Source organism: Hoplias malabaricus, chromosome Y, assembly GCF_029633855.1.
Source record: "Hoplias malabaricus isolate fHopMal1 chromosome Y, fHopMal1.hap1, whole genome shotgun sequence".
NCBI classification, from domain to species: Eukaryota; Metazoa; Chordata; class Actinopteri; order Characiformes; family Erythrinidae; genus Hoplias; species Hoplias malabaricus.
The window spans coordinates 28,203,571-28,229,783 of record NC_089820.1 but is presented as its reverse complement, the minus strand read 5'-3'; the positions used below and the strand labels follow the sequence as shown (position 1 = coordinate 28,229,783).

Genomic DNA, 26,213 nt, shown 5'->3' with positions numbered 1-26,213 from the left:
GAAAAAGTGTCCGGTGTGTGTCAGTAGAAGGGGGGGTGTTTCTGATAAAGTGGCCAGTGAGTGTCAGTAGAGGGGGGGTGTTTCTGATAAAGTGGCCAGTGAGTGTCAGTAGAAGGGGGGGTGTTTCTGATAAAGTGGCCAGTGAGTGTCAGTAGAGGGGGGGTGTTTCTGATAAAGTGGCCAGTGAGTGTCAGTAGAAGGGGGGGTGTTTCTGATAAAGTGGCCAGTGAGTGTCAGTAGAGGGGGGGTGTTTCTGATAAAGTGGCCAGTGAGTGTCAGTAGAAGGGGGGGTGTTTCTGATAAAGTGGCCAGTGAGTGTCAGTAGAAGGGGGGTGTTTCTGATAAAGTGGCCAGTGAGTGTCAGTAGAGGGGGGTGTTTCTGATATAGTGGCCAGTGTGTGTAAGTAGAGGGGGGGTGTTTCAGATAAAGTGGCCAGTGAGTGTCAGTAGAGAGGGGTGTTTCTGATAAAGTGGCCAGTGAGTGTCAGTAGAAGGGGGGTGTTTCTGATAAAGTGGCCAGTGAGTGTCAGTAGAGGGGGGGTGTTTCTGATAAAGTGGCCAGTGAGTGTCAGTAGAGGGGGGGTGTTTCTGATAAAGTGGCCAGTGAGTGTCAGTAGAGGGCGGGTGTTTCTGATAAAGTGGCCAGTGAGTGTCAGTAGAGGGGGGGTGTTTCTGATAAAGTGGCCAGTGAGTGTCAGTAGAGGGGGGTGTTTCTGATAAAGTGGCCAGTGAGTGTCAGTAGAAGGGGGGTGTTTCTGATAAAGTGGCCACTGAGTGTCAGTAGAGGGGGGGTGTTTCTGATAAAGTGGCCGGTGAGTGTCAGCAGGGGGGGGGGGTGTTTCTGATAAAGTGGCCAGTGAGTGTCAGTGTGGGGGGGTGTTTCTGATAAAGTGGCCAGTGAGTGTCAATAGGGGGGGGGGTGTTTCTGATAAAGTGGCCAGTGAGTGTCAGTAGGGGTGGGTGTTTCTGAAAAAGTGTCCGGTGTGTGTCAGTAGAAGGGGGGGGTGTTTCTGATAAAGTGGCCAGTGAGTGTCAGTAGAGGGGGGGTGTTTCTGATAAAGTGGCCAGTGAGTGTCAGTAGAAGGGGGGGTGTTTCTGATAAAGTGGCCAGTGAGTGTCAGTAGAGGGGGGGTGTTTCTGATAAAGTGGCCAGTGAGTGTCAGTAGAAGGGGGGGTGTTTCTGATAAAGTGGCCAGTGAGTGTCAGTAGAGGGGGGGTGTTTCTGATAAAGTGGCCAGTGAGTGTCAGTAGAAGGGGGGGTGTTTCTGATAAAGTGGCCAGTGAGTGTCAGTAGAAGGGGGGTGTTTCTGATAAAGTGGCCAGTGAGTGTCAGTAGAGGGGGGTGTTTCTGATATAGTGGCCAGTGTGTGTAAGTAGAGGGGGGGTGTTTCAGATAAAGTGGCCAGTGAGTGTCAGTAGAGAGGGGTGTTTCTGATAAAGTGGCCAGTGAGTGTCAGTAGAAGGGGGGTGTTTCTGATAAAGTGGCTAGTGAGTGTCAGTAGAGGGGGGGTGTTTCTGATAAAGTGGCCAGTGAGTGTCAGTAGAAGGGGGGTGTTTCTGATAAAGTGGCCAGTGAGTGTCAGTAGAGGGGGGGGTGTTTCTGATAAAGTGGCCAGTGAGTCTGAGTAGAAGGGGGTGGGGGTGTTTCTGATAAAGTGGCCAGTGAGTCTGAGTAGAAGGGGGTGGGGGTGTTTCTGATAAAGTGGCCAGTGAGTGTCAGTAGCAGGGGGGTGTTTCTGATAAAGTGGCCAGTGAGTGTCAGTAGAAGGGGGGTGTTTCTGATAAAGTGGCCAGTGAGTGTCAGTAGAGGGGGGTGTTTCTGATAAAGTGGCCAGTGAGTGTCAGTAGAGGGGGGGTGTTTCTGATAAAGTGGCCAGTGAGTCTGAGTAGAAGGGGGTGGGGGTGTTTCTGATAAAGTGGCCAGTGAGTGTCTGTAGAGGGGGTGGGTGTTTCTGATAAAGTGGCCAGTGAGTGTCAGTAGAGTTGGGGGTGTTTCTGATAAAGTGGCCGGTGAGTGTCAGTAGAGGGGGGGGTGTTTCTGATAAAGTGTCCGGTGAGTGTCAGTAGAAGGGGGGTATTTCTGATAAAGTGGCCAGTGAGTGTCAGTAGAAGGGGGGTGTTTCTGATAAAGTGGCCAGTGAGTGTCAGTAGAGGGGGGGGGGTGTTTCTGATAAAGTGGCCAGTGAGTGTCAGTAGAGGGGGGGGGGTGTTTCTGATAAAGTGGCCAGTGAGTGTCAGTAGAGTGGGGGGTGTTTCTGATAAAGTGGCCGGTGATTGTCAGTAGAGGGGGGGGGGTGTTTCTGATAAAGTGTCCGGTGAGTGTCAGTAGGGGGGGGGTGTTTCTGATAAAGTGGCCGGTGAGTGTCAGTAGGGGGGGGGGTGTTTCTGATAAAGTGGCCAGTGAGTGTCAGTGGGGGGGGGTGTTTCTGATAAAGTGGCCAGTGAGTGTCAGTAGGGGGGGGGGTGTTTCTGATAAAGTGGCCAGTGAGTGTCAGTAGAGGAGGGGTGTTTCTGATAAAGTGGCCGGTGAGTGTCAGTAGGGGGGGGGTGTTTCTGATAAAGTGGCCAGTGAGTGTCAGTGGGGGGGGGTGTTTCTGATAAAGTGGCCAGTGAGTGTCAGTAGGGGGGGGGGTGTTTCTGATAAAGTGGCCAGTGAGTGTCAGTAGAAGGGGGGTGTTTCTGATAAAGTGGCCAGTGAGTGTCAGTAGGGGGGGGGGTGTTTCTGATAAAGTGGCCAGTGAGTGTCAGTAGGGGTGGGTGTTTCTGATAAAGTGTCCGGTGAGTGTCAGTAGAAGGGGGGGTGTTTCAGATAGAGTGGCCAGTGAGTGTCAGTAGAGGGGGGTGTTTCTGATGAAGTGGCCAGTGAGTGTCAGTAGAAGGGGGGGTGTTTCTGATAAAGTGGCCAGTGAGTGTCAGTAGAGGGGGGGTGTTTCTGATAAAGTGGCCAGTGAGTGTCAGTGGAAGGGGGCGTGTTTCTGATAAAGTGGCCAGTGAGTGTCAGTAGAAGGGGGGGTGTTTCTGATAAAGTGGCCAGTGAGTGTCAGTAGAAGGGGGGTGTTTCTGATAAAGTGGCCAGTGAGTGTCAGTAGAGGGGGGTGTTTCTGATATAGTGGCCAGTGTGTGTAAGTAGATGGGGGTGTTTCAGATAAAGTGGCCAGTGAGTGTCAGTAGAGGGGGGTGTTTCTGATAAAGTGGCCAGTGAGTGTCAGTAGAAGGGGTGTGTTTCTGTCAAAGTGGCCAGTGAGTGTCAGTAGAGGGGGGGTGTTTCTGATAAAGTGGCCAGTGAGTGTCAGTAGAGGGGGGGTGTTTCTGATGAAGTGGCCAGTGAGTGTCAGTAGAGGGGGGTGTTTCTGATAAAGTGGCCAGTGAGTCTGATTAGAAGGGGGTGGGGGTGTTTCTGATAAAGTGGCCAGTGAGTGTCAGTAGAGGGGGGGTGTTTCTGATAAAGTGGCCAGTGAGTCTCAATAGAGGGGGGGGGGTGTTTCTGATAAAGTGGCCAGTGAGTCTCAGTAGAAGGGGGTGGGGGTGTTTCTGACAAAGTGGCCAGTGAGTGTCAGTAGAGGGGGGTGTTTCTGATAAAGTGGCCAGTGTGTCAGTAGAAGGGGGGTGTTTCTGATAAAGTGGCCAGTGAGTCTGAGTAGAAGGGGGTGGGGGTGTTTCTGATAAAGTGGCCAGTGAGTGTCAGTAGAGGGGGGTGTTTCTGATAAAGTGGCCAGTGAGTGTCAGTAGAAGGGGGGTGTTTCTGATAAAGTGGCCAGTGCGTGTCAGTAGAGGGTGTGTTTCTGATAAAGTGGCTAGTGTGTGTCAGCAGAGGTGGGGTGTTTCTGATAAAGTGGCCAGTTAGTGTCAGTAGAGGGGGGGTGTTTCTGATAAAGTGGTCAGTGAGTGTCAGTGTGGGGGGTGTTTCTGATGAAGTGGCCAGTGAGTCTCAGTAGAAGGGGGTGGGGGTGTTTCTGATAAAGTGGCCAGTGAGTGTCAGTAGAGGGGGGGTGTTTCTGATAAAGTGGCCAGTGAGTGTCAGTGGAAGGGGGCGTGTTTCTGATAAAGTGGCCAGTGAGTGTCAGTAGAAGGGGGGGTGTTTCTGATAAAGTGGCCAGTGAGTGTCAGTAGAAGGGGGGTGTTTCTGATAAAGTGGCCAGTGAGTGTCAGTAGAGGGGGGTGTTTCTGATATAGTGGCCAGTGTGTGTAAGTAGATGGGGGTGTTTCAGATAAAGTGGCCAGTGAGTGTCAGTAGAGGGGGGTGTTTCTGATAAAGTGGCCAGTGAGTGTCAGTAGAAGGGGTGTGTTTCTGTCAAAGTGGCCAGTGAGTGTCAGTAGAGGGGGGGTGTTTCTGATAAAGTGGCCAGTGAGTGTCAGTAGAGGGGGGGTGTTTCTGATGAAGTGGCCAGTGAGTGTCAGTAGAGGGGGGTGTTTCTGATAAAGTGGCCAGTGAGTCTGATTAGAAGGGGGTGGGGGTGTTTCTGATAAAGTGGCCAGTGAGTGTCAGTAGAGGGGGGGTGTTTCTGATAAAGTGGCCAGTGAGTCTCAATAGAGGGGGGGGGGTGTTTCTGATAAAGTGGCCAGTGAGTCTCAGTAGAAGGGGGTGGGGGTGTTTCTGACAAAGTGGCCAGTGAGTGTCTGTAGAGGGGGGGTGTTTCTGATATAGTGGCCAGTGAGTGTCAGTAGAGGGGGGTGTTTCTGATAAAGTGGCCAGTGTGTCAGTAGAAGGGGGGTGTTTCTGATAAAGTGGCCAGTGAGTCTGAGTAGAAGGGGGTGGGGGTGTTTCTGATAAAGTGGCCAGTGAGTGTCAGTAGAGGGGGGTGTTTCTGATAAAGTGGCCAGTGAGTGTCAGTAGAAGGGGGGTGTTTCTGATAAAGTGGCCAGTGCGTGTCAGTAGAGGGTGTGTTTCTGATAAAGTGGCTAGTGTGTGTCAGCAGAGGTGGGGTGTTTCTGATAAAGTGGCCAGTGAGTGTCAGTAGAGGGGGGGTGTTTCTGATAAAGTGGCCAGTGAGTGTCAGTGTGGGGGGTGTTTCTGATGAAGTGGCCAGTGAGTCTCAGTAGAAGGGGGTGGGGGTGTTTCTGATAAAGTGGCCAGTGAGTGTCTGTAGAGGGGGGGGGGTGTTTCTGATAAAGTGGCCAGTGAGTGTCAGTAGAAGGGGGGTGTTTCTGATAAAGTGGCCAGTGAGTCTGAGTAGAAGGGGGGTGTTTCTGATAAAGTGGCCAGTGAGTGTCAGTGGGGGGGGGGGGTGTTTCTGATAAAGTGGCCAGTGAGTGTCAGTAGGGGGGGGGGTGTTTCTGATAAAGTGTCCGGTGAGTGTCAGTAGAGGGGGGTGTTTCTGATAAAGTGGCCAGTGAGTGTCAGTAGAGGGGGGGTGTTTCTGATAAAGTGGCCAGTGAGTGTCAGTAGGGGGGGGGTGTTTCTGATAAAGTGGCCAGTGAGTGTCAGTAGGGGGGGGGGGTGTTTCTGATAAAGTGGCCAGTGAGTGTCAGTAGAGGGGGGGTGTTTCTGATAAAGTGGCCAGTGAGTGTCAGTAGGGGGGGGGTGTTTTTGATAAAGTGGCCAGTGAGTGTCAGTAGAAGGGGGGGTGTTTCTGATAAAGTGGCCAGTGAGTGTCAGTAGAGGGGGGGGGTGTTTCTGATAAAGTGGCCAGTGAGTGTCAGTAGAGGGGGGGTGTTTCTGATAAAGTGGCCAGTGAGTGTCAGTAGAGGGGGGGTGTTTCTGATAAAGTGGCCAGTGAGTGTCAGTAGAGGGGGGGTGTTTCTGATAAAGTGTCCGGTGAGTGTCAGTAGGGGGGGGGGAGGTATTTCTGATAAAGTGGCCAGTGAGTGTCAGTAGAAGGGGGGTGTTTCTGATAAAGTGGCCAGTGAGTGTCAGTAGAGGGGGGGGGTGTTTCTGATAAAGTGGCCAGTGAGTGTCAGTAGAGGGGGGGTGTTTCTGATAAAGTGGCCAGTGAGTGTCAGTAGAAGGGGGGGTGTTTCTGATAAAGTGGCCAGTGAGTGTCAGTAGAGGGGGGGTGTTTCTGATAAAGTGGCCAGTGAGTGTCAGTGGGGGGGAGGGGGGTGTTTCTGATAAAGTGGCCAGTGAGTGTCAGTAGGGGGGGGGGTGTTTCTGATAAAGTGGCCAGTGAGTGTCAGTAGAGGGGGGGTGTTTCTGATAAAGTGGCCAGTGAGTGTCAGTAGGGGGGGGGGTGTTTCTGATAAAGTGGCTAGTGAGTGTCAGTAGAAGGGGGGGTGTTTCTGATAAAGTGGCCAGTGAGTGTCAGTAGAAGGGGGGTGTTTCTGATAAAGTGGCCAGTGAGTGTCAGTAGAGGGGGGGGGGGTGTTTCTGATAAAGTGTCCGGTGAGTGTCAGTAGGGGGGGGGGGGTATTTCTGATAAAGTGGCCAGTGAGTGTCAGTAGAAGGGGGGTGTTTCTGATAAAGTGGCCAGTGAGTGTCAGTAGGGGGGGGGGGTTTCTGATAAAGTGGCCAGTGAGTGTCAGTAGAGGGGGGTGTTTCTGATAAAGTGGCCAGTGAGTGTCAGTAGAAGGGGGCGTGTTTCTGATAAAGTGGCCAGTGAGTGTCAGTAGGGGGGGGGTGTTTCTGATAAAGTGGCCAGTGAGTGTCAGTAGAAGGGGGGGTGTTTCTGATAAAGTGGCCAGTGAGTGTCAGTAGAAGGGGGGTGTTTCTGATAAAGTGGCCAGTGAGTGTCAGTAGAGGGGGGGGGGTGTTTCTGATAAAGTGGCCAGTGAGTGTCAGTAGAGGGGGGGGTGTTTCTGATAAAGTGGCCAGTGAGTGTTAGTAGAGGGGGGTGTTTCTGATAAAGTGGCCAGTGAGTGTCAGTAGAGGGGGGGTGTTTCTGATAAAGTGGCCAGTGAGTGTCAGTAGGGGGGGGGTGTTTCTGATAAAGTGGCCAGTGAGTGTCAGTAGAAGGGGGGGTGTTTCTGATAAAGTGGCCAGTGAGTGTCAGTAGGGGGGGGGGTGTTTCTGATAAAGTGGCCAGTGAGTGTCAGTAGAGGGGGGGGGGTGTTTCTGATAAAGTGGCCAGTGAGTGTCAGTAGAGTGGGGGGTGTTTCTGATAAAGTGGCCGGTGAGTGTCAGTAGAGGGGGGGGTGTTTCTGATAAAGTGTCCGGTGAGTGTCAGTAGGGGGGGGGTGTTTCTGATAAAGTGGCCAGTGAGTGTCAGTAGAGGGGGGGGTGTTTCTGATAAAGTGGCCAGTGAGTGTCAGAAGAAGGGGGGTGTTTCTGATAAAGTGGCCAGTGAGTGTCAGTAGAGGGGGGGGGTGTTTCTGATAAAGTGGCCAGTGAGTGTCAGTAGAAGGGGGGGTGTTTCTGATAAAGTGGCCAGTGAGTGTCAGAAGAAGGGGGGTGTTTCTGATAAAGTGGCCATTGAGTGTCAGAAGAAGGGGGGTGTTTCTGATAAAGTGGCCAGTGAGTGTCAGTAGAGGGGGGGGTGTTTCTGATAAAGTGGCCAGTGAGTGTCAGTAGAGGGGGGGGTGTTTCTGATAAAGTGGCCAGTGAGTGTCAGTAGAGGGGGGGGGGTATTTCTGATAAAGTGGCCAGTGAGTCTCAGTAGAGGGAGGGGGGTATTTCTGATAAAGTGGCCAGTGAGTGTCAGTAGAGGGGGGGGTGTTTCTGATAAAGTGGCCAGTGAGTGTCAGTAGAAGGGGGGTGTTTCTGATAAAGTGGCCAGTGAGTGTCAGTAGAGGGGGGGGTGTTTCTGATAAAGTGGCCGGTGAGTGTCAGTAGAGGGGGGGGGTGTTTCTGATAAAGTGGCCGGTGAGTGTCAGTAGAAGGGGGGTGTTTCTGATAAAGTGGCCAGTGAGTGTCAGTAGAAGGGGGGTGTTTCTGATAAAGTGGCCGGTGAGTGTCAGTAGAGGGGGGGGGGGTGTTTCTGATAAAGTGGCCGGTGAGTCTCAGTAGAGGGGGGGGTGTTTCTGATAAAGTGGCCAGTGAGTGTCAGTAGAGGGGGGGGGGTGTTTCTGATAAAGTGGCCAGTGAGTGTCAGTAGAAGGGGGGTGTTTCTGATAAAGTGGCCGGTGAGTGTCAGTAGAGGGGGGGGGTGTTTCTGATAAAGTGGCCAGTGAGTGTCAGTAGAGGGGGGGGGTGTTTCTGATAAAGTGGCCGGTGAGTGTCAGTAGAAGGGGGGTGTTTCTGATAAAGTGGCCAGTGAGTGTCAGTAGAGGGGGGGGGTGTTTCTGATAAAGTGGCCGGTGAGTGTCAGTAGAAGGGGGGTGTTTCTGATAAAGTGGCCGGTGAGTGTCAGTAGAGGGGGGTGTTTCTGATAAAGTGGCCAGTGAGTGTCAGTAGAGGGGGGGTGTTTCTGATAAAGTGGCCAGTGAGTCTCAGTAGAGGGGGGGGTGTTTCTGATAAAGTGGCCAGTGAGTGTCAGTAGAAGGGGGGTGTTTCTGATAAAGTGGCCGGTGAGTGTCAGTAGAGGGGGGGGTGTTTCTGATAAAGTGGCCAGTGAGTGTCAGTAGAGGGGGGGGGTGTTTCTGATAAAGTGGCCGGTGAGTGTCAGTAGAAGGGGGGTGTTTCTGATAAAGTGGCCAGTGAGTGTCAGTAGAGGGGGGGGGTGTTTCTGATAAAGTGGCCGGTGAGTGTCAGTAGAAGGGGGGTGTTTCTGATAAAGTGGCCGGTGAGTGTCAGTAGAGGGGGGGGTGTTTCTGATAAAGTGGCCAGTGAGTCTCAGTAGAGGGGGGGGGTGTTTCTGATAAAGTGGCCAGTGAGTGTCAGTAGAGGGGGGGTGTTTCTGATAAAGTGGCCGGTGAGTGTCAGTAGGGGGGGGGTGTTTCTGATAAAGTGGCCAGTGAGTGTCAGTAGAGGGGGGGGTGTTTCTGATAAAGTGGCCAGTGAGTCTGAGTAGAAGGGGGTGGGGGTGTTTCTGATAAAGTGGCCAGTGAGTCTGAGTAGAAGGGGGTGGGGGTGTTTCTGATAAAGTGGCCAGTGAGTGTCAGTAGCAGGGGGGTGTTTCTGATAAAGTGGCCAGTGAGTGTCAGTAGAAGGGGGGTGTTTCTGATAAAGTGGCCAGTGAGTGTCAGTAGAGGGGGGTGTTTCTGATAAAGTGGCCAGTGAGTGTCAGTAGAGGGGGGGTGTTTCTGATAAAGTGGCCAGTGAGTCTGAGTAGAAGGGGGTGGGGGTGTTTCTGATAAAGTGGCCAGTGAGTGTCTGTAGAGGGGGTGGGTGTTTCTGATAAAGTGGCCAGTGAGTGTCAGTAGAGTTGGGGGTGTTTCTGATAAAGTGGCCGGTGAGTGTCAGTAGAGGGGGGGGTGTTTCTGATAAAGTGTCCGGTGAGTGTCAGTAGAAGGGGGGTATTTCTGATAAAGTGGCCAGTGAGTGTCAGTAGAAGGGGGGTGTTTCTGATAAAGTGGCCAGTGAGTGTCAGTAGAGGGGGGGGGGTGTTTCTGATAAAGTGGCCAGTGAGTGTCAGTAGAGGGGGGGGGGTGTTTCTGATAAAGTGGCCAGTGAGTGTCAGTAGAGTGGGGGGTGTTTCTGATAAAGTGGCCGGTGATTGTCAGTAGAGGGGGGGGGGTGTTTCTGATAAAGTGTCCGGTGAGTGTCAGTAGGGGGGGGGTGTTTCTGATAAAGTGGCCGGTGAGTGTCAGTAGGGGGGGGGGTGTTTCTGATAAAGTGGCCAGTGAGTGTCAGTGGGGGGGGGTGTTTCTGATAAAGTGGCCAGTGAGTGTCAGTAGGGGGGGGGTGTTTCTGATAAAGTGGCCAGTGAGTGTCAGTAGAGGAGGGGTGTTTCTGATAAAGTGGCCGGTGAGTGTCAGTAGGGGGGGGGTGTTTCTGATAAAGTGGCCAGTGAGTGTCAGTGGGGGGGGGTGTTTCTGATAAAGTGGCCAGTGAGTGTCAGTAGGGGGGGGGGTGTTTCTGATAAAGTGGCCAGTGAGTGTCAGTAGAAGGGGGGTGTTTCTGATAAAGTGGCCAGTGAGTGTCAGTAGGGGGGGGGGTGTTTCTGATAAAGTGGCCAGTGAGTGTCAGTAGGGGTGGGTGTTTCTGATAAAGTGTCCGGTGAGTGTCAGTAGAAGGGGGGGTGTTTCAGATAGAGTGGCCAGTGAGTGTCAGTAGAGGGGGGTGTTTCTGATGAAGTGGCCAGTGAGTGTCAGTAGAAGGGGGGGTGTTTCTGATAAAGTGGCCAGTGAGTGTCAGTAGAGGGGGGGTGTTTCTGATAAAGTGGCCAGTGAGTGTCAGTGGAAGGGGGCGTGTTTCTGATAAAGTGGCCAGTGAGTGTCAGTAGAAGGGGGGGTGTTTCTGATAAAGTGGCCAGTGAGTGTCAGTAGAAGGGGGGTGTTTCTGATAAAGTGGCCAGTGAGTGTCAGTAGAGGGGGGTGTTTCTGATATAGTGGCCAGTGTGTGTAAGTAGATGGGGGTGTTTCAGATAAAGTGGCCAGTGAGTGTCAGTAGAGGGGGGTGTTTCTGATAAAGTGGCCAGTGAGTGTCAGTAGAAGGGGTGTGTTTCTGTCAAAGTGGCCAGTGAGTGTCAGTAGAGGGGGGGTGTTTCTGATAAAGTGGCCAGTGAGTGTCAGTAGAGGGGGGGTGTTTCTGATGAAGTGGCCAGTGAGTGTCAGTAGAGGGGGGTGTTTCTGATAAAGTGGCCAGTGAGTCTGATTAGAAGGGGGTGGGGGTGTTTCTGATAAAGTGGCCAGTGAGTGTCAGTAGAGGGGGGGTGTTTCTGATAAAGTGGCCAGTGAGTCTCAATAGAGGGGGGGGGGTGTTTCTGATAAAGTGGCCAGTGAGTCTCAGTAGAAGGGGGTGGGGGTGTTTCTGACAAAGTGGCCAGTGAGTGTCAGTAGAGGGGGGTGTTTCTGATAAAGTGGCCAGTGTGTCAGTAGAAGGGGGGTGTTTCTGATAAAGTGGCCAGTGAGTCTGAGTAGAAGGGGGTGGGGGTGTTTCTGATAAAGTGGCCAGTGAGTGTCAGTAGAGGGGGGTGTTTCTGATAAAGTGGCCAGTGAGTGTCAGTAGAAGGGGGGTGTTTCTGATAAAGTGGCCAGTGCGTGTCAGTAGAGGGTGTGTTTCTGATAAAGTGGCTAGTGTGTGTCAGCAGAGGTGGGGTGTTTCTGATAAAGTGGCCAGTTAGTGTCAGTAGAGGGGGGGTGTTTCTGATAAAGTGGTCAGTGAGTGTCAGTGTGGGGGGTGTTTCTGATGAAGTGGCCAGTGAGTCTCAGTAGAAGGGGGTGGGGGTGTTTCTGATAAAGTGGCCAGTGAGTGTCAGTAGAGGGGGGGTGTTTCTGATAAAGTGGCCAGTGAGTGTCAGTGGAAGGGGGCGTGTTTCTGATAAAGTGGCCAGTGAGTGTCAGTAGAAGGGGGGGTGTTTCTGATAAAGTGGCCAGTGAGTGTCAGTAGAAGGGGGGTGTTTCTGATAAAGTGGCCAGTGAGTGTCAGTAGAGGGGGGTGTTTCTGATATAGTGGCCAGTGTGTGTAAGTAGATGGGGGTGTTTCAGATAAAGTGGCCAGTGAGTGTCAGTAGAGGGGGGTGTTTCTGATAAAGTGGCCAGTGAGTGTCAGTAGAAGGGGTGTGTTTCTGTCAAAGTGGCCAGTGAGTGTCAGTAGAGGGGGGGTGTTTCTGATAAAGTGGCCAGTGAGTGTCAGTAGAGGGGGGGTGTTTCTGATGAAGTGGCCAGTGAGTGTCAGTAGAGGGGGGTGTTTCTGATAAAGTGGCCAGTGAGTCTGATTAGAAGGGGGTGGGGGTGTTTCTGATAAAGTGGCCAGTGAGTGTCAGTAGAGGGGGGGTGTTTCTGATAAAGTGGCCAGTGAGTCTCAATAGAGGGGGGGGGGTGTTTCTGATAAAGTGGCCAGTGAGTCTCAGTAGAAGGGGGTGGGGGTGTTTCTGACAAAGTGGCCAGTGAGTGTCTGTAGAGGGGGGGTGTTTCTGATATAGTGGCCAGTGAGTGTCAGTAGAGGGGGGTGTTTCTGATAAAGTGGCCAGTGTGTCAGTAGAAGGGGGGTGTTTCTGATAAAGTGGCCAGTGAGTCTGAGTAGAAGGGGGTGGGGGTGTTTCTGATAAAGTGGCCAGTGAGTGTCAGTAGAGGGGGGTGTTTCTGATAAAGTGGCCAGTGAGTGTCAGTAGAAGGGGGGTGTTTCTGATAAAGTGGCCAGTGCGTGTCAGTAGAGGGTGTGTTTCTGATAAAGTGGCTAGTGTGTGTCAGCAGAGGTGGGGTGTTTCTGATAAAGTGGCCAGTGAGTGTCAGTAGAGGGGGGGTGTTTCTGATAAAGTGGCCAGTGAGTGTCAGTGTGGGGGGTGTTTCTGATGAAGTGGCCAGTGAGTCTCAGTAGAAGGGGGTGGGGGTGTTTCTGATAAAGTGGCCAGTGAGTGTCTGTAGAGGGGGGGGGGTGTTTCTGATAAAGTGGCCAGTGAGTGTCAGTAGAAGGGGGGTGTTTCTGATAAAGTGGCCAGTGAGTCTGAGTAGAAGGGGGGTGTTTCTGATAAAGTGGCCAGTGAGTGTCAGTGGGGGGGGGGGGTGTTTCTGATAAAGTGGCCAGTGAGTGTCAGTAGGGGGGGGGGTGTTTCTGATAAAGTGTCCGGTGAGTGTCAGTAGAGGGGGGTGTTTCTGATAAAGTGGCCAGTGAGTGTCAGTAGAGGGGGGGTGTTTCTGATAAAGTGGCCAGTGAGTGTCAGTAGGGGGGGGGTGTTTCTGATAAAGTGGCCAGTGAGTGTCAGTAGGGGGGGGGGGTGTTTCTGATAAAGTGGCCAGTGAGTGTCAGTAGAGGGGGGGTGTTTCTGATAAAGTGGCCAGTGAGTGTCAGTAGGGGGGGGGTGTTTTTGATAAAGTGGCCAGTGAGTGTCAGTAGAAGGGGGGGTGTTTCTGATAAAGTGGCCAGTGAGTGTCAGTAGAGGGGGGGGGTGTTTCTGATAAAGTGGCCAGTGAGTGTCAGTAGAGGGGGGGTGTTTCTGATAAAGTGGCCAGTGAGTGTCAGTAGAGGGGGGGTGTTTCTGATAAAGTGGCCAGTGAGTGTCAGTAGAGGGGGGGTGTTTCTGATAAAGTGTCCGGTGAGTGTCAGTAGGGGGGGGGGAGGTATTTCTGATAAAGTGGCCAGTGAGTGTCAGTAGAAGGGGGGTGTTTCTGATAAAGTGGCCAGTGAGTGTCAGTAGAGGGGGGGGGGTGTTTCTGATAAAGTGGCCAGTGAGTGTCAGTAGAGGGGGGGTGTTTCTGATAAAGTGGCCAGTGAGTGTCAGTAGAAGGGGGGGTGTTTCTGATAAAGTGGCCAGTGAGTGTCAGTAGAGGGGGGGTGTTTCTGATAAAGTGGCCAGTGAGTGTCAGTGGGGGGGAGGGGGGTGTTTCTGATAAAGTGGCCAGTGAGTGTCAGTAGGGGGGGGGGTGTTTCTGATAAAGTGGCCAGTGAGTGTCAGTAGAGGGGGGGTGTTTCTGATAAAGTGGCCAGTGAGTGTCAGTAGGGGGGGGGGTGTTTCTGATAAAGTGGCCAGTGAGTGTCAGTAGAAGGGGGGTGTTTCTGATAAAGTGGCCAGTGAGTGTCAGTAGGGGGGGGGGTGTTTCTGATAAAGTGGCCAGTGAGTGTCAGTAGGGGTGGGTGTTTCTGATAAAGTGTCCGGTGAGTGTCAGTAGAAGGGGGGGTGTTTCAGATAGAGTGGCCAGTGAGTGTCAGTAGAGGGGGGTGTTTCTGATGAAGTGGCCAGTGAGTGTCAGTAGAAGGGGGGGTGTTTCTGATAAAGTGGCCAGTGAGTGTCAGTAGAGGGGGGGTGTTTCTGATAAAGTGGCCAGTGAGTGTCAGTGGAAGGGGGCGTGTTTCTGATAAAGTGGCCAGTGAGTGTCAGTAGAAGGGGGGGTGTTTCTGATAAAGTGGCCAGTGAGTGTCAGTAGAAGGGGGGTGTTTCTGATAAAGTGGCCAGTGAGTGTCAGTAGAGGGGGGTGTTTCTGATATAGTGGCCAGTGTGTGTAAGTAGATGGGGGTGTTTCAGATAAAGTGGCCAGTGAGTGTCAGTAGAGGGGGGTGTTTCTGATAAAGTGGCCAGTGAGTGTCAGTAGAAGGGGTGTGTTTCTGTCAAAGTGGCCAGTGAGTGTCAGTAGAGGGGGGGTGTTTCTGATAAAGTGGCCAGTGAGTGTCAGTAGAGGGGGGGTGTTTCTGATGAAGTGGCCAGTGAGTGTCAGTAGAGGGGGGTGTTTCTGATAAAGTGGCCAGTGAGTCTGATTAGAAGGGGGTGGGGGTGTTTCTGATAAAGTGGCCAGTGAGTGTCAGTAGAGGGGGGGTGTTTCTGATAAAGTGGCCAGTGAGTCTCAATAGAGGGGGGGGGGTGTTTCTGATAAAGTGGCCAGTGAGTCTCAGTAGAAGGGGGTGGGGGTGTTTCTGACAAAGTGGCCAGTGAGTGTCAGTAGAGGGGGGTGTTTCTGATAAAGTGGCCAGTGTGTCAGTAGAAGGGGGGTGTTTCTGATAAAGTGGCCAGTGAGTCTGAGTAGAAGGGGGTGGGGGTGTTTCTGATAAAGTGGCCAGTGAGTGTCAGTAGAGGGGGGTGTTTCTGATAAAGTGGCCAGTGAGTGTCAGTAGAAGGGGGGTGTTTCTGATAAAGTGGCCAGTGCGTGTCAGTAGAGGGTGTGTTTCTGATAAAGTGGCTAGTGTGTGTCAGCAGAGGTGGGGTGTTTCTGATAAAGTGGCCAGTTAGTGTCAGTAGAGGGGGGGTGTTTCTGATAAAGTGGTCAGTGAGTGTCAGTGTGGGGGGTGTTTCTGATGAAGTGGCCAGTGAGTCTCAGTAGAAGGGGGTGGGGGTGTTTCTGATAAAGTGGCCAGTGAGTGTCAGTAGAGGGGGGGTGTTTCTGATAAAGTGGCCAGTGAGTGTCAGTGGAAGGGGGCGTGTTTCTGATAAAGTGGCCAGTGAGTGTCAGTAGAAGGGGGGGTGTTTCTGATAAAGTGGCCAGTGAGTGTCAGTAGAAGGGGGGTGTTTCTGATAAAGTGGCCAGTGAGTGTCAGTAGAGGGGGGTGTTTCTGATATAGTGGCCAGTGTGTGTAAGTAGATGGGGGTGTTTCAGATAAAGTGGCCAGTGAGTGTCAGTAGAGGGGGGTGTTTCTGATAAAGTGGCCAGTGAGTGTCAGTAGAAGGGGTGTGTTTCTGTCAAAGTGGCCAGTGAGTGTCAGTAGAGGGGGGGTGTTTCTGATAAAGTGGCCAGTGAGTGTCAGTAGAGGGGGGGTGTTTCTGATGAAGTGGCCAGTGAGTGTCAGTAGAGGGGGGTGTTTCTGATAAAGTGGCCAGTGAGTCTGATTAGAAGGGGGTGGGGGTGTTTCTGATAAAGTGGCCAGTGAGTGTCAGTAGAGGGGGGGTGTTTCTGATAAAGTGGCCAGTGAGTCTCAATAGAGGGGGGGGGGTGTTTCTGATAAAGTGGCCAGTGAGTCTCAGTAGAAGGGGGTGGGGGTGTTTCTGACAAAGTGGCCAGTGAGTGTCTGTAGAGGGGGGGTGTTTCTGATATAGTGGCCAGTGAGTGTCAGTAGAGGGGGGTGTTTCTGATAAAGTGGCCAGTGTGTCAGTAGAAGGGGGGTGTTTCTGATAAAGTGGCCAGTGAGTCTGAGTAGAAGGGGGTGGGGGTGTTTCTGATAAAGTGGCCAGTGAGTGTCAGTAGAGGGGGGTGTTTCTGATAAAGTGGCCAGTGAGTGTCAGTAGAAGGGGGGTGTTTCTGATAAAGTGGCCAGTGCGTGTCAGTAGAGGGTGTGTTTCTGATAAAGTGGCTAGTGTGTGTCAGCAGAGGTGGGGTGTTTCTGATAAAGTGGCCAGTGAGTGTCAGTAGAGGGGGGGTGTTTCTGATAAAGTGGCCAGTGAGTGTCAGTGTGGGGGGTGTTTCTGATGAAGTGGCCAGTGAGTCTCAGTAGAAGGGGGTGGGGGTGTTTCTGATAAAGTGGCCAGTGAGTGTCTGTAGAGGGGGGGGGGTGTTTCTGATAAAGTGGCCAGTGAGTGTCAGTAGAAGGGGGGTGTTTCTGATAAAGTGGCCAGTGAGTCTGAGTAGAAGGGGGGTGTTTCTGATAAAGTGGCCAGTGAGTGTCAGTGGGGGGGGGGGGTGTTTCTGATAAAGTGGCCAGTGAGTGTCAGTAGGGGGGGGGGTGTTTCTGATAAAGTGTCCGGTGAGTGTCAGTAGAGGGGGGTGTTTCTGATAAAGTGGCCAGTGAGTGTCAGTAGAGGGGGGGTGTTTCTGATAAAGTGGCCAGTGAGTGTCAGTAGGGGGGGGGTGTTTCTGATAAAGTGGCCAGTGAGTGTCAGTAGGGGGGGGGGGTGTTTCTGATAAAGTGGCCAGTGAGTGTCAGTAGAGGGGGGGTGTTTCTGATAAAGTGGCCAGTGAGTGTCAGTAGGGGGGGGGTGTTTTTGATAAAGTGGCCAGTGAGTGTCAGTAGAAGGGGGGGTGTTTCTGATAAAGTGGCCAGTGAGTGTCAGTAGAGGGGGGGGGTGTTTCTGATAAAGTGGCCAGTGAGTGTCAGTAGAGGGGGGGTGTTTCTGATAAAGTGGCCAGTGAGTGTCAGTAGAGGGGGGGTGTTTCTGATAAAGTGGCCAGTGAGTGTCAGTAGAGGGGGGGTGTTTCTGATAAAGTGTCCGGTGAGTGTCAGTAGGGGGGGGGAGGTATTTCTGATAAAGTGGCCAGTGAGTGTCAGTAGAAGGGGGGTGTTTCTGATAAAGTGGCCAGTGAGTGTCAGTAGAGGGGGGGGGTGTTTCTGATAAAGTGGCCAGTGAGTGTCAGTAGAGGGGGGGTGTTTCTGATAAAGTGGCCAGTGAGTGTCAGTAGAAGGGGGGGTGTTTCTGATAAAGTGGCCAGTGAGTGTCAGTAGAGGGGGGGTGTTTCTGATAAAGTGGCCAGTGAGTGTCAGTGGGGGGGAGGGGGGTGTTTCTGATAAAGTGGCCAGTGAGTGTCAGTAGGGGGGGGGGTGTTTCTGATAAAGTGGCCAGTGAGTGTCAGTAGAGGGGGGGTGTTTCTGATAAAGTGGCCAGTGAGTGTCAGTAGGGGGGGGGGTGTTTCTGATAAAGTGGCTAGTGAGTGTCAGTAGAAGGGGGGGTGTTTCTGATAAAGTGGCCAGTGAGTGTCAGTAGAAGGGGGGTGTTTCTGATAAAGTGGCCAGTGAGTGTCAGTAGAGGGGGGGGGGGTGTTTCTGATAAAGTGTCCGGTGAGTGTCAGTAGGGGGGGGGGGGTATTTCTGATAAAGTGGCCAGTGAGTGTCAGTAGAAGGGGGGTGTTTCTGATAAAGTGGCCAGTGAGTGTCAGTAGGGGGGGGGGGTTTCTGATAAAGTGGCCAGTGAGTGTCAGTAGAGGGGGGTGTTTCTGATAAAGTGGCCAGTGAGTGTCAGTAGAAGGGGGCGTGTTTCTGATAAAGTGGCCAGTGAGTGTCAGTAGGGGGGGGGTGTTTCTGATAAAGTGGCCAGTGAGTGTCAGTAGAAGGGGGGGTGTTTCTGATAAAGTGGCCAGTGAGTGTCAGTAGAAGGGGGGTGTTTCTGATAAAGTGGCCAGTGAGTGTCAGTAGAGGGGGGGGGGTGTTTCTGATAAAGTGGCCAGTGAGTGTCAGTAGAGGGGGGGGTGTTTCTGATAAAGTGGCCAGTGAGTGTTAGTAGAGGGGGGTGTTTCTGATAAAGTGGCCAGTGAGTGTCAGTAGAGGGGGGGTGTTTCTGATAAAGTGGCCAGTGAGTGTCAGTAGGGGGGGGGTGTTTCTGATAAAGTGGCCAGTGAGTGTCAGTAGAAGGGGGGGTGTTTCTGATAAAGTGGCCAGTGAGTGTCAGTAGGGGGGGGGGTGTTTCTGATAAAGTGGCCAGTGAGTGTCAGTAGAGGGGGGGGGGTGTTTCTGATAAAGTGGCCAGTGAGTGTCAGTAGAGTGGGGGGTGTTTCTGATAAAGTGGCCGGTGAGTGTCAGTAGAGGGGGGGGTGTTTCTGATAAAGTGTCCGGTGAGTGTCAGTAGGGGGGGGGTGTTTCTGATAAAGTGGCCAGTGAGTGTCAGTAGAGGGGGGGGTGTTTCTGATAAAGTGGCCAGTGAGTGTCAGAAGAAGGGGGGTGTTTCTGATAAAGTGGCCAGTGAGTGTCAGTAGAGGGGGGGGGTGTTTCTGATAAAGTGGCCAGTGAGTGTCAGTAGAAGGGGGGGTGTTTCTGATAAAGTGGCCAGTGAGTGTCAGAAGAAGGGGGGTGTTTCTGATAAAGTGGCCATTGAGTGTCAGAAGAAGGGGGGTGTTTCTGATAAAGTGGCCAGTGAGTGTCAGTAGAGGGGGGGGTGTTTCTGATAAAGTGGCCAGTGAGTGTCAGTAGAGGGGGGGGTGTTTCTGATAAAGTGGCCAGTGAGTGTCAGTAGAGGGGGGGGGGTATTTCTGATAAAGTGGCCAGTGAGTCTCAGTAGAGGGAGGGGGGTATTTCTGATAAAGTGGCCAGTGAGTGTCAGTAGAGGGGGGGGTGTTTCTGATAAAGTGGCCAGTGAGTGTCAGTAGAAGGGGGGTGTTTCTGATAAAGTGGCCAGTGAGTGTCAGTAGAGGGGGGGGTGTTTCTGATAAAGTGGCCGGTGAGTGTCAGTAGAGGGGGGGGGTGTTTCTGATAAAGTGGCCGGTGAGTGTCAGTAGAAGGGGGGTGTTTCTGATAAAGTGGCCAGTGAGTGTCAGTAGAAGGGGGGTGTTTCTGATAAAGTGGCCGGTGAGTGTCAGTAGAGGGGGGGGGGGTGTTTCTGATAAAGTGGCCGGTGAGTCTCAGTAGAGGGGGGGGTGTTTCTGATAAAGTGGCCAGTGAGTGTCAGTAGAGGGGGGGGGGTGTTTCTGATAAAGTGGCCAGTGAGTGTCAGTAGAAGGGGGGTGTTTCTGATAAAGTGGCCGGTGAGTGTCAGTAGAGGGGGGGGGTGTTTCTGATAAAGTGGCCAGTGAGTGTCAGTAGAGGGGGGGGGTGTTTCTGATAAAGTGGCCGGTGAGTGTCAGTAGAAGGGGGGTGTTTCTGATAAAGTGGCCAGTGAGTGTCAGTAGAGGGGGGGGGTGTTTCTGATAAAGTGGCCGGTGAGTGTCAGTAGAAGGGGGGTGTTTCTGATAAAGTGGCCGGTGAGTGTCAGTAGAGGGGGGTGTTTCTGATAAAGTGGCCAGTGAGTGTCAGTAGAGGGGGGGTGTTTCTGATAAAGTGGCCAGTGAGTCTCAGTAGAGGGGGGGGTGTTTCTGATAAAGTGGCCAGTGAGTGTCAGTAGAAGGGGGGTGTTTCTGATAAAGTGGCCAGGTGAGTGTCAGTAGAGGGGGGGTGTGTTTCTGATAAAGTGGCCAGTGAGTGTCAGTAGAGGGGGGGGGTGTTTCTGATAAAGTGGCCAGTGAGTGTCAGTAGAAGGGGGGTGTTTCTGATAAAGTGGCCAGTGAGTGTCAGTAGAGGGGGGGGGTGTTTCTGATAAAGTGGCCAGGTGAGTGTCAGTAGGAAGGGGGGTGTTTCTGATAAAGTGGCCGGTGAGTGTCAGTAGAGGGGGGGTGTTTCTGATAAAGTGGCCAGTGAGTGCTCAGTAGAGGGGGGGGGTGTTTCTGATAAAGTGGCCAGTGAGTGTCAGTAGAGGGGGGGTGTTTCTGATAAGTGGCCGGTGAGTGTCAGTAGAGGGGGGGGTGTTTCTGATAAAGTGGCCAGTGAGTGTCAGTAGAGGGGGGGGGGTGTTTCTGATAAAGTGGCCGGTGAGTTCAGTAGAGGGGGTGGTGTTCTGATAAGTGGCCAGTGAGTGTCAGTAGAAGGGGGGTGTTTCTGATAAAGTGGCCGGTGAGTGTCAGTAGAGGGGGGGGTGTTTCTGATAAAGTGGCCAGGTGAGTGTCAGTAGAAGGGGGGGGTGTTTCTGATAAAGTGGCCGTGAGTGTCAGTAGAGGGGGGTGTTTCTGATAAAGTGGCCAGTGAGTGTCAGTAGAGGGGGGGGTGTTTCTGATAAAGTGGCCAGTGAGTGTCAGTAGAGGGGGGTGTTGTCCTGATAAAGTGGCCAGGTGAGTGTCAGTAGAGGGGGGTGTTTCTGATAAAGTGGCCAGTGAGTGTCAGTAGAGGGGGGGTGTTTCTGATAAAGTGGCAGTGGTGTCAGTAGAGGGGGGTTGTTTTCTGATAAAGTAGGCCCAGTGAGTGTCAGTAGAAGGGGGTTGAGTCCGTTTTCTGATAAAGTGGCGGTGAGTGTCAGTAGAGGGGGGGTGTATCTGATAAAGTGGCCAGTGTGAGTGTCAGTAGAGGGGGGGGGTTGTTTCTGATAAAGTGGCCAGGGTGAGTGTCAGTAGAAGGGGGGTGTTTCTGAAGGTGTAGTAGAGGGTGTGATTCGAAGTGGCAGTGAGTGTGTTAGAAGGGGGGTGTGTTTCTGATAAAGTGGAATCTGATTAGAGGTGTGTTGAATGAATAGATCAAAGGAACACACTTTACGTGACTTTAAAACAATCAAAGCATCTCTTTGGTTTGTCAGAAGCTGCTGGGAATGAGTTTGCTTTTTCAGCATGACTGAAATTAAACGTCTGAATGGACTTGTCCTCACCTCTGAAGCGGCTGCAGCCTGGCGTTTAATGCATGTGGAGTTTAGTATTTGATCTTACAGCATGGACAAAGAAGACAGAAAAAAGACAAAATGGGAAAAGACGAAGGGGTACACTGCAAACAAACACGTCGTGGCATATTAAACTTTCCTGAATTGGGTCAGAACCAAGTTCTGAATCTCCGGCATCTGTCAAGAAATAAGAGTCCCCCCTGCAATTCCTTCACACACCACTAGGGGCACCAACAGTAGGAATACCTCTGAAATAATAACTAATTAATAATAAGATAATAATAATAATGTAAACACCTCTGATGTTATTGTGGAGGCACTAATTTGTACTAAATCAGTACTAATTTAAATTATATTAAGTTACTCTTAACGTTTATGGTGTGAACTAGTCACGTTACTTTCACCGCACTCACGTTCTAATTCAGTTTATAAACAAACAGCACACACAGTAAGTAAAGGTGTGTGTGTAGGTTATAAAGCATGCTCTAAAATTAATTTGTACAGTGCCTTATTGGAATCAAAGGTGAGGGGTGGTTTCTTACCCTCCTCCAAAAGTTACATAGTGCACTTTCTGCAGCGCTGAGCCTGGAGGAGCGGTGAAAGAACCGTTCTCCCTGTTATGGCTCAGTTGATGCTGTAATTTTAAGGTAAAAATAATGTTCATTTAATTTAAATTACATACTCTGAACACATTACGAATCAAGTAAAACGAGCGGGAAAATATCAATAATGAAGTTAATGCAAGAAGATTTGCTCCTTGTAGATGCCCCAGCCATCCGTAAGTGGGAGTCCAGTAGAGTCATTGTCTCCCTCCCACAGAGTGATGCTACCCAGCGTGGGCCAATAGAGACTCAGTGGGCTTTTAGTAATCTCCTCCAAGCGTGTTGAGCTCCAGTGTGAACAACAGTTTAGAGCCCGCAGTTTGGAGGCAGGTAATGCACCATCTACAGTGCTCCATCGTCCCTGAGTTAACCAGTTTATGCTCCACAGGGAGGGTCCCCCACACAGGGATGGCCATATTTGACATAGGGTTTAATACAGAATGTGACACATCCAGGCCACTAGGTGTCAGTGTGACTAGTGCCCACCTGCCGAGACATGGTTGACTGCAGTGTACTTCTCGCTGAATGTTTTCAGACCGGACATTTAACCCTTTGTAATAACTGTTAATCCGAACGGAGCTAACCCTGTGAATGATTGACTTGTGCATCTTGGCAACGCTTTGTTTGGCTCCGCCCCCATAACTTGACGGCTGTATCTGTCTCCGCAGGGGGACGGCATACACCAAATCCGCGAGGCCCTGAAGATCTTAGCCGAGAGGGTTTTAATCCTCGAGACTATGATCGGTATCCACGGTGAGTAAGAAATCAGAGGCAGGGTCGGCTCCTAAAGGGCAAGGGGTCAGATTATAGGCCCGCCGTCTCTTTTAAGGGGGGGCCCGCAGGGGATCAAACACTCAGGGACGGACCCCCAGCCCCAGAAACCTGACGCAGGACCCTCCTGTGCTTGTCCCTGCTCTTGGTGTTTGGTAGGACCTTAGTTTGAAGATGTTCCGAGACTTGCAGGCTGACCTGGAGCTGCTCGCTCGCAGAGTTCAGCTGCTGGAGGCAATCATCTGGCCAGGTAACACTGCCCTCTGCTGGACAAACTATCAACTAACCGAAGCAGAAGTGGAGGCAGATGACACTGCAGTTTTAAAATGTATTTGCATATTAAGAGTGGATCAAACACAGCAGTGGCCACTGGAGATTTTAAACCCTGTCTTCACTGACACTCCTACCCCCCACATAAACACTCCCACACATCGACACGCCCCTCGTCCCCTTGCCTCTGAGACCTCGATTAAAACCTGGACAAGGTTCGAGTGCCGAGTCTACGCTGTGTCCTGCGCACCCTGCGTAACTGTGAGTGTTTACACTACTCCAGGACTATGAGATAGCACCACTACACTGATAAAGCTGGATCACGGATATCTCCACCCTGTGTAGTGCACAATGTAGGTCTGAAAACACGGTCTTGTACTGTATTTACGATTATAAATCCATTTATATTAGAATTTAAGCTTTACGTGTCTCATACAATTTGACGCACATCTAGCTCCATAGTTCTGATCCGGTTTCTCTCTGGACACACCTTTAATGTGAACGCAGTCACAAACATCAGAACAATCTGCTCAGGAAAATGAAGCACCGCATGACTCGCTTTCCCAACGTTCTTACGAACATTTTGAGCAATTAAATATTTGTACGAGAAAACGTAGAATCAAACGTACATTTTTACGGCTTTTGTATAAAAGCTTTTCACGACAGCTCCATAGACCCCCCACTCGACTTCGGACTCTCTCTCACCAGCGTCCTCTAGTGTTTGATCCACTCCAAAATGTCGAGTTTATTTCGCAGCTGACTTTAACAGATTCTTTTGTAGAAATGTTTGGTCAGATTTTCCTTTTAACCCAAAGAGAACAAAGTTGTCAGGGATATGCAAATAAGCCATGTGATAGTGTAATATGATTGGCTGATTCAATTTCGATGTATTCTATGGACAGTGTACCAAAAGTTTGTAGACGCCTTTTATATTGAGTTTTCCCGTCGTGGACACGACACTTCACGACACGTTAATCTGCGGAGAAAAGGATTGACTGGTTGAATGCTCGGAAGCAGCTGCACATGCTCAATTCCAAGTGTCAGTAAGAGGGGTGTAACACCCCCCCCCCCCCACCCCCGTCCTTACCCCACGTCCCTGGATTAATGGAGCTCTATCCTGTATCTTTGGGACAAGTTGGAGTGGTGTTTGTGATCCACAACCAATCATCAGCACCAGCGTCTGACCTCACTGATGTTCTGAAAGCTGCCATCAAGTCCTCACAGCAATGTTCCAGTAAAAGAAAAGTTACTGCAGCGAAGGGGAACAAACTCCTGATTAATGATCTTCACGGCGAGGCATCCACAAACTTTTGGACATGTCATGTGTTTGAGTTTGCTTTCATGTAGTAGCTCTCTCTCTCTCTCTTTCCCTCCCTCTCTATTCTCCGTTTTGCATTTCTTTCCCTGTTTTTATTCACTCGGGTCTCTTGATCTATCCCTTTATCCCTATTCTCCTTCTCCCTCCTTCTCTCTATTCTCCCTGTCCTTTTCCATCTTCTACCTCTCGATTTCTTTCCGTTCTCTGTCCTGCACTTTGTTCTCTTTTCATTTCTGTTCTCTCTCCTCACTTATTGTTTCCATTCTCCCTCCTACCTCTGCTCTCTCTCTCTCTCTCTCGTCTTCCATTCTCCTCCTGCTCGTCTCTCTCTCTCTCTCTCTCAGAGCCTGATCTGGGGTCAGGAGACGGTCCGTTCGGAACCGCAACGACAGAGTTCTACAGGAACAAACGAGCCGGAACCGCACCACTCCGGATCAAGCCTCCATCGCTCACGGCTGAGAAGGACGTCCAGGGGAAGTAGAGCGGAAGGAAACAGGAAATTCAGTTCTGGGAAGTTCAGACTGACAAAAAACTCCTCACTCCTACACGACGTGTGCAGACGTCTGGGCTCCGTCGGTCAACCTCCACCTTTCTGTTGATTTTCTGAATGAAAATAAGGAACACATCCTCCAGAGTGGACACAGGGGGGCGCTATTTCTCACACACATTTAGCATCTCCTCCACGAGCAGCTCACACACTCACATTTAGCAGCTCCACTACAGGGGGGTGCTATTTCTCACTTATTTACTTTTAACACTCCACTCACAAGAGACGCCATTTCTCACACACACCCCTTTAGCAACTTCACCAGGAGGGGCGCTATTTCTCAAAAAAAAATCATCTAGTATCTCCACCACAAGGTGTCCTACTCCTCACAGACTCACTTTAAGAACTGCACCACTAGGGGCGCTAATTCTCACACACTGACATTTCTCTTGCTTTCAAATAGAAAATCAGCCATAAGAACTTGACCAGGGCGTCCACACTTGTACATGACTGTGTCCTATAGCTCCGCCCATATCCCCCATAATGCTTAGCTTTAATGGAGAAACCTCAGGGAAGATCCTCTGGTGCTGCAGACATTCTCCTTCTCTACTGGACCTGCCCCCTCAAGATCTATCTGCACAGAGAGAAATAACTACACTTCACAATCTAAGATTCTCTTACAGACCGTGACCTTCGATACATGTATAAACACTAATGGAGCTTTTCCACCGCATGGTCCCTACTCTACTACACTCTCGTCTGTTCTCCTCCTCCACCAGGTGAATCAGGTCCTGGTTCTGGAAGCGGGTTCTTGTTTAGTGGCTGTTCTCTCGTGGTTCAGAGCGAGTCGAGTAGGGACTAAACCGTGGCGTGTAAACCTTGCAGAGCGCTGATTGTCCAGAGAGAGTCGTCACTCTACGCCACGCAACGCAGACGACCAGCACCAACTCTCCATCTGTAAAATCTCCAGCTGCAGCAGAGATCACGTTTGTTTTTATCCGACTCACGACGGCAGCTCGTAAAATGACGCTGTGGTCTTTTGAAGAGGTTCACACGCTCCTTGGATCGGTGGCCGACGAAAGAATCCAGCGAGAGCTGTACGCTGCAACAAGGAAGGAACAAACTCTACTGACCTGTCTGAACTGATGACGGAGCTGTGTTCACTCCCAAACAACAACAACACGCCGATACACCATGAGTAAACACCGCTTGACGTTACCACCGCCGTTGTTGTGGTTTCCAAAGCCCACTGTTCCCCTTAGAGACGGGGCTAGAGACGACACTGATACATTTCAGGGGGAGTTGTGGGAGTGGAAAACTGACCAGGAACCAATCAGAGAGTAGAGTCCAGTAGAGTCGGGACCATGCAGCGGAAAAACACATTTGACCAAACAGTTGCTAAGACACCCATTATCTTCAGTCACGTTATGGAAAGAGAGTGTTGTGTAGTTTGTCTAATCTTCAGAGAATAACGCAGAGGCCTGTGAGAGTCTGGAGCTCAAGTGTCAGAGAGTCAAAGGTCACCAAAGAGCTGTGCAACTGCATCCTCAGGAGTGATGGAGCTCCTTCTCGAACGTGTTCCAGAACTTCTCCAGCATCAGCACCTGACCTCAATGATACTTGTGGCTTAATGTCATCAGATTCTCACAGCAATGTACAGATGTTTACTGCAAAGTCTTCTCAAAAGCTGCTGCTGCGGTAAAGAGGAACACTTCCTGATTAACGCCCTTTATTTCAGAAGAAACGGGGGATGAGTGGGTGTCCCCCAACGTTTGGTGGCGTAGTGTGTTCAGTCGTGAATGTGCAGGACGTCCACTGGTGTTTAAAGAGCTGTAAGGGACAAAGTGAACAGGTACAAACACGATTCATCAAACCTAAGCCCCGAATGCTATTCTCCCTAGTGTTAAGTGTCCATGAAGACGTCACATTGTCCTCTGCGTCCACATACAGCATGTGTCACCTGTACTGTACCTATATACTCTATTTGTAAACAGCTATTTAGTTTAGAGCAGGGGTTCTTAACCTTCATTTAAAGACCCCACCTCTCTCCAAAGGAGATGCTCTGAGAGTATTCTATTGCAGCTCTACTCCAGCAGTGAGTGTTGTGTGTAGATCAGTGCCCTGCTCACAGACTGACCAAATCACACTGGTTTTACTGGGAGCTGTGACACAGGGAGACCCCTGGAGGTCCTCCCATAAAGTCAAGCCGATCCAATCAGACACTAGCTCCAGATTTAGGGACCGCCCAGAGACTCCTCCCATAACGTGCAGCAGTTTCCAAAATGCAACCAATACAGATTGATCCACACAAACACTGCTGTGTTAATGGAGTACAGAGCTCATGCAGCAACGGGAACCAGCAGCGCCCCCTAGTTTAGTTCTGTGAGTTG

General features: G+C 51.2%; 1 protein-coding gene across 1 annotated transcript in view; it reads left to right on the top strand.

Annotated features, from left to right (window-relative positions):
* Positions 1 to 26,034, top strand: part of LOC136678420 (EMI domain-containing protein 1-like) — a 120,328-nt gene extending 94,294 nt beyond the window's left edge. Inside the window, exons 9-10 of the mRNA XM_066656474.1 lie at positions 21,646 to 21,730; positions 23,681 to 26,034. Of these exons, the coding sequence (XP_066512571.1) occupies positions 21,646 to 21,730; positions 23,681 to 23,817 (222 nt within the window). The 3' untranslated portion in view covers positions 23,818 to 26,034. The remainder of the gene's footprint in view (positions 1 to 21,645; positions 21,731 to 23,680) is intronic.
* Positions 26,035 to 26,213: the final 179 nt, after the last annotated feature.